This window comes from Colletes gigas, unplaced genomic scaffold (assembly GCF_013123115.1).
Source record: "Colletes gigas isolate AHSC1104 unplaced genomic scaffold, ASM1312311v1 Colletes_gigas_Sc00019, whole genome shotgun sequence".
Lineage (NCBI taxonomy): Eukaryota > Metazoa > Arthropoda > Insecta > Hymenoptera > Colletidae > Colletes > Colletes gigas.
This window is the reverse complement of record NW_025106648.1, coordinates 6,014,578-6,028,836: the sequence shown is the minus strand read 5'-3', so window position 1 is coordinate 6,028,836 and position 14,259 is coordinate 6,014,578. Positions and strand designations below refer to the sequence as shown.

Here is a 14,259-nt window from a genome sequence, read left to right as displayed (position 1 = left end):
ACTGAACCGGGGGTCGGAGCACACGTGCGTGCGGCGATATGGGGGGTCTATCGTGGATGTTGGATTCGCGACCCCCAACGCCGTGCGCATGGTGTCGGGTTGGCAGGTGGCCCCGGAGGCAGAGACACTCTCCGATCACCGGTATATCCGGATGGAGGTCTCTGCCGCCGGGGCTGCGTCCCGGCACCGCCGCCCGGATGGCACCCCACCGCGCCGCTGGGCGCTTCGGCGCCTGGACAAGGACGCCCTGATGGCAGCTGCCCTCGCTGCAACTTGGCCGCAGGTGGCGGCCGAGTTGCCAAGCATGGAGGAGGAGGCTGCCCGGCTCGGGGTACTAGTCGCAAACATTTGCGACGCGTCGATGCCCCGGGTCGGGCGAGCTTCTCCTCGCCGGGCGGTGTACTGGTGGTCGGCCGCGATCGCGGAATTGCGGGTCGCGAGTGTCCGCGCCCGACGCCAGTACGCCCGCGCGCGCCGTCGTCTACGACCGGACGATGGCGTGGCGCGAGCGAGGGCAGATGACCTGTATGAGGCATACCGGATGGCGCGGGTTGCTCTGCAGGTCGCCATCAAACGGGCCAAGACCCGGGCATGGAAGGATCTCCTCCAGACCCTCGATGACGATCCTTGGGGGCGCCCGTACAGGGTGGTGCTGAAGAAGCTCCGCCCGTGGGCGCCCCCCGTCACCGAGGGTCTTGACCCCCGGCTGCTGGAGGACGTGGTCAATACTCTTTTCCCAATTCGGGTGAGGGGACCACGTCCTCCGGCGGAGGCGGCAGTCCCAAGGGAGTGGGCGGCCGAACTGGGGGTCACTCAGGGGGAGCTGGCCGCGGCCATCAGACGGCTCGGGGCGCGTAACACGGCCCCGGGTCCGGATGGTGTGCCCGGCCGGGTTTGGGTCTTGACCCAGGGCGTCCTTGGGGCTGACCTCAGGCGGTTGTTCGACCGATGCCTGAGGGACGGGCGATTCCCCCCCCAGTTGGAAGGTGGCGAGGATGGTCCTCCTCCGGAAGGAGGGTCGGCCCGCGGAGTCTCCCTCCGCATACCGGCCCATCTGTCTCCTCGACGAGGTGGGCAAGCTCTTCGAGCGGGTGATTGCTGCCCGCCTCGTCGAGCACCTGGCGCGGGGTGCCCCCGGCCTGGCCGACTGCCAGTACGGTTTCCGGGAGGGTCGATCGACCATCGACGCGATAGGTCGTGTCAGGGCCCTCTCGGAGTCGGCCGTCTCCCGGGGAGGGGTGGCTTTGGCAATATCCTTGGATATTGCCAACGCCTTTAACACCCTGCCCTGGGAGGAGATAAGGAGGGGGCTCGAATATCATCGGGTCCCCCCTTGTCTCGGGGCGGTCATCGGGGATTATCTCCGCGGCAGGTGGATCGAGTATCCGAGCCGGGATGGGCATATGCGGAGGGAGGTGTACTGCGGTGTTCCGCAGGGGTCGGTCCTCGGGCCACTCCTGTGGAACATCGCGTACGACGCAGTGTTGCGGGCCGACCTCCCCGACGGCGTCAGCGCCGTGTGTTATGCAGATGACACACTGGTGCTGGCCGTCGGGGCGCACTGGGGGAGGGCCAAGCGTCTCGCGGAGGAGGGGGCGCAACGCGTCGTCGACCGGATCAGAGGGATGGGGATGACGGTGGCGGTCCATAAGACCGAGGTGATAGCGTTCCATTCACCTCGGCAGGATCCGCCACCCCCTCTGATCCGCGTGGGTGAGGCTAATATCGAGGTGAAGCCCCAGATGAGGTATCTGGGGCTGATCCTCGATAGCCACTGGCGCTTCGAGGAGCATTTCCGCTGCCTGGTCCCCCGGCTGGAGAGGATGGTCGGGGCTTTGGGCCGGATTCTGCCCAACCTGGGGGGGCCCGGCGGGCCGAGTTCGCCGCCTCTATGTGGCAATGGTTCAGTCGGTGGTCCTATACGGGGCCCCCGTCTGGGCGGACGACCTGGCGGCCTCCCGGCGCGGCATGACTATGCTGCGTCGGGTGCAGAGGCGGATGGCTCTAAGGGTCGTCCGCGGGTACCGGACCGTGTCACATGAGGCGGCGACGGTTCTTGCGGGGATGCCGCCCATGGATCTCCTCGCGCGGTCGCACGCGATGATGTATCGTCACCGCGTCGACCGTCGCGCGGGGGTGGGGGCGGTCCCGGGTGTGCAGGAACCTGCTTGGGGCGAGTTGAAGCGCCAGGCCCGGCAGTCCGTGGTGCACGCGTGGCAAGAGCGGTTGGCTCTGCCTACCGCGGGGCACCGGACAGTCGGGGCTGTTCGGCCACTCCTATGTGAGTGGCTGGACAGAGGCCATGGAAGCCTCACTTACAGGATGGCACAGGTGTTCTCGGGGCATGGCAGCTTCGGGAGATACCTGTGCCGGATAGGGAAGGAGCCGACGGCGCGTTGCTGCCATTGTGACGCTGAGCAGGACACGGCGGAACATACCCTCGAGGTATGCGCTGCATGGGAGGGTGAACGCCGTGTCCTGATCGGCGTCATCGGGCGGGATGTCTCGCTGCCGGGCATGGTGCGCGCCATGCTCGGCAGCGAGGAGAAGTGGAGGGCCGTGGCCTCCTTCTGCGAAATCGTAATGTTGCAGAAGGAGACCGCGGGAAGGGAGCGCGAGCGTCAGCGGCGTGCTGAAGCTCGCGCTCGTTTGGTGGCGAGAGAGCGTCGCCTGGGCGTCAGGCGACGCGGGCGGCCCCCTCGGCGTGGCGCATGACCCAGGCTGGGAGGGGGGTCCTGATAGGAGCCCCCTCCCGCCAGGCGGGGTAGGGTCGGACCGGATGGGGTGGCAGTGCCTCCTGTCCGGCTCCGGCGCACGGAGCGGCACCCTCGGTGGCCTGGTGCGGCCATGAGCTGCCGGCCTCCGAGGGGTAGAAAAGGGGTCGCGGCGGTTGCGAGTTGGGGCTCGCAGCCGCCACTAGACGCGGCCCCGGGACGGATGGCGGCAGGACGATGTGGCCTCGTCCTGCCGCTATGAGACAGGGCGATTACCGGGGGGACCGTTTGTCCCCCCGCGGGTGGGCGCAAAGCGCGGGCACGGGGAGGATACCGGAAGTATACTTCAAGCGATTCCCGGTATCCTCCCAAATCGTGCGGAAGGGTCACCGTGGGGTTTTTAGTGGGTAGGTCCCGCGCCCGTTATAATGGGCGCGGGGAATCCCACACACCCCTCCCGCCTCTCCCCAAAGAGGTGGGAGGGAGTCTTTCGAAGATTTTCCCCACGAGTCGTTATTACTCGAGACGTTGTCTTCAAAGAGAAGATCGACATCTCTCCAGGAAAGTACAGTGACTTCGTCCCAGAAAATCTCGTCGTGGGAATAGAAAACGAAAGTCGGAATTCGGAGCCGGTTCCTCGGGAGGTTTTCATCGAAACTCTCCACTCGGAAGATCCAGAGGAAAATCCACAAGAAGTCGAACATGAGGACGAAAATGAGGAGAATTTACAACCGCTGGCCGGTTTACGACGAGCACGAGGAAGACCAAGACTTGTACATACTGGATTAAGGGGGAGACCTCGGAAAGAATATCAGACTTTCGACACCAACGCCGGATATGCTAACGCGGAATTCGCCTTCGCTACGGAGATTTCTGTAAGTGAGGCCGTGAATGGATCGGAGTCTGAAGAATGGTTTGACGCCATAGCTACGGAATTAAAATGTTTAATCAAGAATAAAACTTGGGAAATCGTAGATAGGCCTAAAAGCGCACAGATCATCGGAAGTCGCATGGTACTGCGGAATAAATACAGATCCGATGGAACGATCGACAAGAGGAAAGCGCGTTTAGTAGCGCAAGGCTTTGCTCAACGTCCAGGAATCCATTTCAACGAGACGTTCGCTCCAGTTGCGCGCTTAAGCTCTATTCGGCTGATCGTCGCACTAGCAGTTGAGCTGGGAATGAAAATGCATCAACTGGACATAACAACTGCCTATCTGAACGGAGTTCTCAAAGAGGAGATTTTTATGGAACCTCCAAAACTCATTATTGAAGCGCTGGAATTCCTCATCGATAAGGAAGAACGAAACAGCGAAATACGTAAGCAGGCTAAGACCATGATCAAAGAACTTGAATCTAATGATAAAGTGTGCCTCTTGAAAAAGGCATTGTACGGACTACGTCAAGCTGGAAGAACGTGGCACGCAACACTCGACAAATCTCTCAGAAGACTGGGTGCCGTGCCGACCAACGCTGATCCATGCGTTTATCAGCTAGGAAAAGACGAAGACTTGACCTTAATTGCAATTTATGTCGATGATATAATAATTGCCTCAAGAAATTTGTCAAAAATCAAGAGATTGAAAACGGGTCTAGCCCAGGAATTTGATGTTAAAGATCTCGGTGAGATCAGCTATTGCCTTGGGATTGAATTCTCTCGAAGTGAAAATGCTATCAGCTTAACTCAAACAGGCTACATAAGAGAAGTTCTGGACCGTTTCGGAATGACAGAGTCGAAAGCGGCCAAGACCCCTATGGATTCTAGCATCAAACTCGAGAAATTAAACAGTTCCTTGGATCCAGAAGCATCGAAAAGACCATACAGAGAACTCGTCGGAGCTCTAATGTATCTCGCTGTCTCTACCAGGCCGGATATCGCTTTTGCCGTTAGCTCATTGAGTCAGTTTAACGATTGCCACGATAGCACTCATTGGACGGCAGCAAAAAGAGTCTTACGTTATCTGAAGGGCACCATAGGGATGGGAATAACGTTCAAACCATCAAATGATCCCCTTAAATGCTTCGTTGACTCCGACTGGGCGTCTTGTCCAAACGATCGCCGATCATACACTGGACACACGACAATTTTGAGTTCCGGACCAATATCTTGGGAATCCAAGAAACAAAGAACCGTCGCGCTATCTTCGACCGAAGCAGAATATATGGCTCTTACCGAAGGCGCCAAGGAATGCCTCTATTTTCGAAGTTTTCTCGTCGAATTGGGATTCAATAATCTGGCCGACGTCGTAATGTTTAATGATAACCTTGGAGCACAGAAACTTGCTGAAAACCCCGTCTTTCATGTCAGAAGCAAACATATCGACGTAAGGCATCACTTTGTACGAGAAGTTTTGCGTAACAAAAGGGTGAAAATTCAACATGTTTCAACGGATGAAATGACCGCCGATATCCTGACCAAAGGACTACCCAGACTGAAACATGAATGTCGCGCAGCGAAATCATTTTTAAGAACGGGATATTTTATAACAACGAATATTTGCGTCCAACGCAGGTGGCTTAGAAAAGGGTCGCCGTAAGCAGACCATAGAAGCAAGGCAATTAAGCATTTTAGCGACTAAAACCGTCCCCATAAACATAGACTCCTCGACAGCTGCACCTCACGTGCAAACACCCCCAATAAACCATACCTGCCCCAACGACAAACATTTTCCCAAAATATTTAAACATTTAAGACACGCCTCAAGAACATTCCTGATACACCCTCCTCCCAAGCACCACCAATAAGAAGCCATCCATCTCGCCCTTTCCACTAATGAAACCAACCAACCACAACTTCACCGAGTCGAAAAGCGCTAAAAGATACCACTGTTAGACAGAAATCAAGCAACGCTCAGTCAGAATACACATCAAGAGTCTCGTCATCTACTTGTTTTCAAATAAAGACTTAACGAACAACCATCGTCTTTGCTTCTGTAAAGCACCCTAAATACTCACACAATTTTAAGTAGGCGTGTGAGGTACGCGTACAAAAAGGCAAACGCGCAAATAGTTACGCGTACAAACAATGAAAAATGTGTCGAACTCCTAGGAATGAACTTATGGGACGGTATTAATCGCCCTTGTCTCGAGGGGGAGTGTTAGAATAAACGATACACGGGCTTCAAACGTGCCACCCGGTGTCGGGCACATCTTCATTTCAATTGTCTGTCTGATCTGTTCCCTTGTTCGTGTTGTTTGCTCGATCTCGCGTTGCCTCGTTGTAATTTAAACTTTCTTATAATAAATCAGTTATAACGAAACCCGAGGCTCTTTATTTGGTGCACGTTCAATAACCTGCCGTGAATCTCTCTCACAGTAATGTATACGCAAAACTAACCTGTTTGTAATTTTTGAATTCTAACTTATTTCTTTATAACATAAATATATACAAAATGTCATATTAATGTATAAAAACGTATAAATGTATAATATGTATGTTTTCATATAAATGAACATAAGAATTTTCATTGCTGATGATGTTATACTTTTTCGTATTTTTAAAGCGAGCATTTTACATCTAAGCAATACTTGTTTTTCGTGGCAACAAACTTATCATTTATTTAAATAATCGACTGAAACAATGTGACATTTCAAATGTACAAAATATGCAATTAAGCAGCCTTTTTCATTGTTTAGACTACATTACTTTACAATTTAAATTTGGCGCATTTGTAACTCTTTGAATTTCCACTGAGGGGAGTTAGCGGAACACTAACGATCACAGTTAACGTGAATCACTATTAAAACGCCATCTTTCACGAGCGTGATCGTAATTTTGTAATCACTGTAATAAATCACTGTTAGTGATTTTGCACGCCAACTCTAGTCGCAACACTGCTCCCTCTCATCAACACGCGGACGCCCCGACCGCGGCAAATTCAACTCGGGCAGGCAACTTCAGTAGGAGTTTGTAACCTCTGAATCCGTTTCGGGTATAAACACCTCCGTTTGTAAAGGAGATAAACCAATAGACCGAAACATTTACTTGAGTGGCCTTTAACAGACAGTTAGCGCCTTGACATTCGTCCACCGTCTCACAATGGGCAAACTCCAGCTATAATGGACAACATTCAGTAACTCAGTGAATTCTGTCGTAAATTTTAAAAAAATTGGTATCTCTAGGTTGTTTTGGACATAGATTTCAAATTTTGAATCAAAATGATCGAATTCAAAATGGTTGATTCAATATGGCGGACGGAAAAATCAAAACTTAATAAATTTTTTTGAAAATTAATATACCTGAGTAACTGGGCATGCTGACTTTAAATTTCTATTCGAAATTGTGGAATTCAAAATGGCTGATCCAACCTGGCGGATTCCGAAAAATATGGACAAAAATCGATAACTCATTGAATGAAATTATTTTAATATTGGTGGTCTAATGTGTGTTTTTGGGGTCGCTTATTTAGAATATCAAATTAAAGTAATAAACTTAACCATAGTGAATCTTATATGGAAGAAATTTCACATATATGTATACAGAGTGTTCGGCCATCCTTGGAAAAATTTTAACGGGGGACTCTCAATTTGTTGATTGAAGCTTCGTTAGGAAGTTCTTAACGTTTAAAATTCCACTTGTACTGAATTTTTTTCTCAAAAATGCGCAGGAATTCGGGGGTATGTCTATTCACCAAAAATGTTAAAAAATTAACCCCCGCAACTGAAAATAATTTTTCCAAAACGATTTGAAATTTTTTTTTTCGCCGAAAAATTTGTTCACCTTCCTGAATTTTTTTCTCGAAAGTGCGCAAGATTTCGGGGGTATGTGTATTCGCCAAAAATGGTTGTATTTGATCCCAGAACCAAGAAATAATTTTTTTTTCATGGAGAAATTATTTCATAGCCCTTGATTTTTCTGAAAAATTCGTTTTTCATTTTTCATAAATTTGTTTGAAGCTGTACGAAAATTTTATCTAAGAAGTTATGGTCATTTGAATATTGAGTCATTTTTGAGGGGTATTTCTCACTTTACGGGGTCAAGGAACAACTTTTCGAATATTCTTGGAATATTTACATATTCTACTCTACAATACGCATTGTTTGCCGTTTGAAACATTAAAATCGTCCAATCCGTTCAGAAGTTATGACGTTTGAAAGATACGTATGAAATTACAGGGAAGCATTTCTGGCCTCACATTAGATTTTCGGTAAGGAACTTTTTTCTTGAAAATGCGTAGAAATTCGGGGGTATGCGTAATGACGAAAAATGATTGTAATTGACCCTTGCAACCGAAAATAATTTTTTTAGAACGATTTGAAAAATTTTTTTTTGCCGAAAGCACTTGTCCTTGACAGCACTTATCCAAATTTTTGCTCAAAAGTGGGTACCATTTCGGGGGTTTGTGTATTCACCAAAAATGATTGCTATTGACTCCTTCAACCAAAAATAATTTTTTCAGAATGATTTAAAATTTTTTAATTTAATTTTTTAATAACTTTTTAACGAAGCCTCAGTCAAGAAATTGATATTTTTGATTGACGTCTTATTTTGGCCTCTAGAATCTCCCTTTAAAATTTTTTTCTGGAGTGGCCGAACACTGTATATTAGTGATGATTTCTGGATTGTTAATATTGAACATTATCTTCAGATTAAACTGTGACTGGATTTGGTTTAATTGCTGTTTTAATTATATTTTAAAATATATGTAATTATAAGCCTTTTCACCACGACAAGGTAGATAGTCCAATATATTTCGCTCATCAAGTAATATAGAGTCCATTTTAAATATATTCATTTGTTAATAACAATTTGTTAGTAATTTAAAAATGTTATTAACACATGCAATGAACTTAATTCAAGATATTTTTTAAAAGAGATTCATATAAATACCCTTTCTTGATCCTGGGTTGTTGCGTCGTAACGTCTTGAGCGTGAAGGCATAACAATTTAGACCCAGGACAAGGGAAAACCCTGTAGTCAGTAGGTGCCGATATAAGGCCACTACGGAACAATAGCGACATTTGATCGCCAGAAAAGTTTCCAAATTTCGAAAATAGTTTATAACCTAGGCACCGTCATCCTTTGCAACGACCTCGACTTTCCTTTTCCAAAACCACCTCTTCGTCCCGATCGTCTTCTACTATCCTCCTACTTTCTTCTCCAAAATAACCATCCCACGACTTCTCCAACATCCAATTACAAAACTGTATCCTCCCATGTCTTACCATCACTCAAAATCTCCAACACCAATTAGAACTCCTCCGACCTGTAACGTTAAGAAAAAGGAGTCATCCCGTTCAGTTCGTTCCAACCATCGAACACCGACACCTACGAAAAAACGCTCCTCACAAATTACCGACTAGCTGTAACTTATAGTTTCAACGTGATTCGGTTACAGTGTGTAACCGAACAGTGTATCCGTGATACATTGACCGAACGATTACCTACGACGTTCAACATTTTTGGTCCTTCGAGCCGGATCCTGTGCTTCGAGTGCTTGATCCACTAATATCATCCAACCAGCATTCGGTGATTAGCCAACATTCTAGACGCCGTCCACGATCCTGCGTACCTTTATGCAACTTAGAACGACAGCAGCAACTAGTGCTCTTGTCGTACGCCACTCCGGGGAGCCAGCAGCCAAGACGAGGACAACCTGCCAGGAGCGCACATCGTCCTAGTGGAGCGGACTCAACCACGAGGAAGCCATCCCAATCATCCTTGGAACATCAGGGAAGGCGTAATCTCAATATCAGCACGCGTCTTCGCTGTACAGCATCCATCCGCAGCTAAGGGTATCAACGCAACGTAAGTATGCACGCTTGGTACTAATCATCAATTTCCGTTATCTATCCATCTCAATTATTTTCTCCTTGTAAATTCAAACCGAAAAACAATGGCTTCCGAAGACAATAGCAAACGCGAACGCGAATTGATTAGAAAACGCGCTGCGTTTAAAACCAAAGTGACCACGTTTACACGGTCATTAAAATCATTTAGTGATATCACGCTAGGAGATGTAAGTCATTTAAAAAATCGTCTCGAAAAATTAGTAGGTGATTATGAAGCCTTTAATCTCGTTCAAGATGAACTGGAAACAATTGCGTCGGACGATATGTTCGAAACTCGGCTCGCGGAACGTGCGGAGTTCGACGAAAAACATCATAAAATCGCTAGAAAGGTTCAAAACATTATCGCGATGTCAGATCAAGTGAACCAACCGCAGAGAGAGCAAGACAACCCATCGGTAACCTCACGCCCTAATATAGCAGCAAACCCGGTCGAAATAGCTTCGAGTCCCTCATGGGCTGTCCCCTCAGAGGTACGCGTAAAATTGCCGACAATGGACTTACCGAAATTCAGCGGTTCCTACGAGACATGGCCTGACTTTTGTGACGCGTTCAAATCCGCAATTCACGATAACCCCAATTTTCGAGATTCTCAAAAGTTCATCTATTTACGATCCTGCCTCACAGGCAAGGCAGCCGAAAAAATAGAGTCATTATCGACTACCGCAGCCAATTATCTAGTTGCATGGGACCTGCTCGAAAGGTTATATAACGACCCAACCGCAATCATTTACAATCGGGTAAAGGCACTTTTTGAATTACCGACCTGCACAAGGGTCAGTGCAACGTCTAGCAAACACTATCGCGCTCTTCAGGCGACGAACCATCAATTTTTAGAAGCATTTCCAATTTACGCAGTCGTATCGAAATTAGATGTTTAAACGCGCTTACGTTGGAAAGAAAGAATTTAAGGGAACCCTTTCCCCACTATGGATGAATTATTAGAATATTTGCGGGTACGTCACAAGGTACTAGAAAATTCATAGTTTGACCGGACTTTCGACAGATCGGATAGACCACAACCAAATAAACGCACGATAGAGACCAATCGATCCACATTTGCTTGCCCAACGTCTAAACTAGCGTGCCATATATGTAAGGAACCACACTATACGTATCAATGCTCCAAACTAACTAAGGTAGCAGTAGAACAAAGATACGAAGTCGTAAAACAGTCAGGATTGTGCGGCAACTGTTTACGGACTAATCACACAGCCAAACAATGCATTGCTGGTACCTGTAAGCAGTGTAAGGCAAAACACCATACACTGCTACACAGAGAAACGAATACAAATCAGCAAACAGATCGAGCCAATGTAGTGTCGTTCACAACAACCACACCATTCGAAGTGATTCTATCCACCGCGATTGTAGAAGTCTTAGATAAAAATAATAAACCTCGACCGTGTCGAGTCTTGCTAGATTCTGGGTCGCAGTCTAACTTTTTAACCGAAAGCTTTGCAACAAAACTAGGACTAAAACGAGACCATATAGAAATTCCAGTAGTTGGTATTAACCAAACAATTTCACAAATACATCACATGGTGAAATCGCGTATCAAATCACTCATTAATACATTTAGCACCGAATTAGCATTTTTAATCTTGCCGCAAATTACAGAAATTCTACCGTCCCACGCAATCCCAAAACAACAATTGCAGCTACCCGCTAACCTTCCGTTAGCCGACCCTGATATCTGATGCTGTCTGAATCTAATGAGTATGGAAAATAGATCGTCCTGAACAACAGGACCGATCTCTTGAGTATCATTTAAAGAATATCCGGAACTGGTTTTCGCGGATGCGTCAAATACAACGCGCATCTTGGTCGTTGTGCTTGCTGCCTTTGTCACCGCATGGTGTGGCAGGTAATAGGCAGGACCGGCCTGCGTTCGAGAGTCCCGACTTACCTGAGTCATATGACCCAGTGCGAGGTATTCGCTCATAAAAGACACGTATTCTGCTTTCAGAATAGGTGTTCTGTTCAATTTTCTTTCCAAGCCGAAGAACCTACGCTCCGCCATGGAATATGAATCGCCGAGCTTTGCCAGGTCCGAGTTAAACGGAATCGTAACAATAAACCGGCCGTCGGAGTCTCGCTTTACCGTCTCATTAAAATGCTCCTCGCACGGGTGAGCTGGAAGGTGACCGAGTGTTGGGATTTGTTCGATATCCCAAAATCGAGTTAATTGTGAATTTAATTGATCATTCGTGACTACATTGCACGACTGCGACTCCGCGTTGAGCGACGCCCGAATTTTCCCACCGAAAACCCATCCGAACTGGGATTTGAGCAATACCGGAAGACCCTGTCCCAGGCGTTTCTGCCCTACGCTCATTATCTCCCACAAATGCCCATTCCCTATTAGCATGTCTACATCACGCGGTTTGTCAAAGGATGGATCTGCTAATCTGACATTTGCAGGGATGTTCAATGCTGATTTGGCGATTTTAAAATTGGGAATATCGGAAGTGATCTTTTGCATCAGTATGCATGACATCGTAGTTGAATATCCGTTTTGCCGCGATTGTATTGTAACGCGAGCCTTACCCTGAGCGCGTTTACCTGCGTCCGCGGCCCCTACCCCCGAGATCGCTAATTGGGTCGGTTTACAACTCAAGCCGACAAATTTCGCAAATGACTCTTTTATGATATTTACTTGCGAGCCTTGGTCGAGTAACGCCCTACATTCAAATTTTTGTCCCTTGTCGTTGAGGACATGTATAATAGCCGTGGATAAAAGAACATGCTCTTTTCCCGACGAGTCATGAGTTGCATAACTCTGAGGGGGCGTATTATTTACTACATTTGCTATACTAACGACGGGATCTGCAACCACAGGATCTACGGTAGGCGTCGAGTCATTTTTTAAATGAATCAACGTATGATGGTTGCCGTTGCATTTGTGGCAACTCCCCTTGTTGCAGGTGTTTGACCCATGACCTGGTCGCAGGCAATTAAAACAAATACGGAATTCTTTGACCTTCATAAACCGAGCGTACGGAGTCAAAGCTTTAAACCGTTTGCATTGTATGAGAGGATGATCCGACGAACATAATGGGCATTCTAAACTTTGCGTGCTAACCAGCGTCATGGGGTGAGGTTGCGGTTTCTGACCTGGGTTCCTATTTTTCGGAGGGAACGGACCCGGAGGTATTACTCGAACTGACTTTATTAGGATTTTGTACTGCTTTTCGAGACATGTCTGTAAATCTGCCAACGTTTTCGTACGGCCTATTTCCGCGACCCGTTTATCCCACGCTTCGCTCGTTTTCCGGTCGAGTTTGGTCGCTAATAAATGGACCAAGATCGTGTCCCATTTTTCGACGGGTTCCTCCAGCGAGGTTAAGGATTTTAAATTGTTGTTAAAGTCGTCTAAAAGTTGCCTCAGACTCGCCGGTGAGTCCTTTGGCAACGTCGGCAAGTCGAACAATGCACCGACGTGGAAATCGATTAATTCATTTGTGTCTTCGTAACGCTCGCACAAGAGCTTCCACGCGGCCGTGTAGTTTTCATCTGACATCGGTAATGCTTTCAATGCCCGAGCAGCGTCTCCCTTTACTGCTGATCTCAAATAGTGAAACCGTTCGATATTGCTTAACACGGTATTTTGGTTTAGCAATGATTCGAAGCTGTCTCGAAAATAGACCCATTCTCCGACCGTCCCGTGAAAACTGGGCAACGGAACTGACGGTAATCTAACCGAGGGTGCCGCTACGGAGGCTGTGGGTGATGCAGCATCTACACGAAACGTCTGTTGCGCGGTAGAGCTCGGATTCGGAACCGGAGCACGCTTAGCCGAAACATGTTCGCGAACCGCGCCTATGATATCGAAATACGCGTTTTCGAACGCCTCGCGAATTTGATTTTGCGTGTGTTCTTCCGGTGTCCCGGCGGTGATCGCATCGATGCGATCCTGAATCGACTCAAATCTATCGAGTAAATGGAGATTTCTGTGCAACCGTTCCTCCAATGCAGCAGCCCCGGTGGTTGCTCGCTGCGTCTCAAAACATGTCTTAAATCGCGTGAGCGACGATTTAACGCGACCGCGTTCCTCGACTAACTTATTCAAAATATCCTCTCGTGGGGTGGCCATTGTTCAGCGCAAAATGAGAAGTAAATGAAAACTCGACTCACCGGACGTAGACAAGAATCTGCACAGGACTCGCTTAGACGGCCTCTGCAATTCTCCAGGAATCGGTGGTCCTGTTGTCGTGCCCTTGGACTGCTCCTTGGTGAGCTGGACTCGTAGAAGCGTCTGTCACTTCCTGGTCCACTGGATGAAGCGGCTGTCGCCTCCTTGGTAGCTGAATGAAGCGTCTGTCGCCTCGTAGGTTGCTGAATGAAGCGCCTGTCGCCTCGTAGGTATACTGCCACACTGGCAGTTATCCTCTCTCGTTCACGAACGTGATGGGTCACACGATACGGCGACTGTCCCCGTATCACACTCTTTGCAATCGAGTGTACTCTCAATCCACGATCCGGCTCGAAGGACCAATGTTCGCGCCCGAATTCTTGCTGGTCGGATTGGAGTGAATGCGATGTCGTCGTGTTGGAGAGTTTTCAAATGGTTTATTTTTAACAATAACAAAGTGGACTGTATGATATGTTTTCAAGCGCGTTGAACTGTGGGAGGAACTGTTTCCCCCGCGCTTACTTTAACAAAATGCGTTCAACTCAAGTAAAACTGCTGTACTGTTACAGACTTGTTAGTTAGACTTATTCGGTTAACGACTGAACCGAGAATTGAAACTGG

General features: G+C 48.2%; 1 protein-coding gene across 1 annotated transcript; it reads right to left on the bottom strand.

Moving 5' to 3' along the window:
* Positions 1–11,040: 11,040 nt before the first annotated feature.
* On the bottom strand, positions 11,041–13,599 carry LOC122400590. The gene has a single exon (XM_043402114.1). It carries the CDS (start codon positions 13,597–13,599, stop codon positions 11,041–11,043), a length of 2,559 nt encoding a protein of 852 aa, XP_043258049.1.
* Between the last annotated feature and the right edge of the window lie 660 nt (positions 13,600–14,259).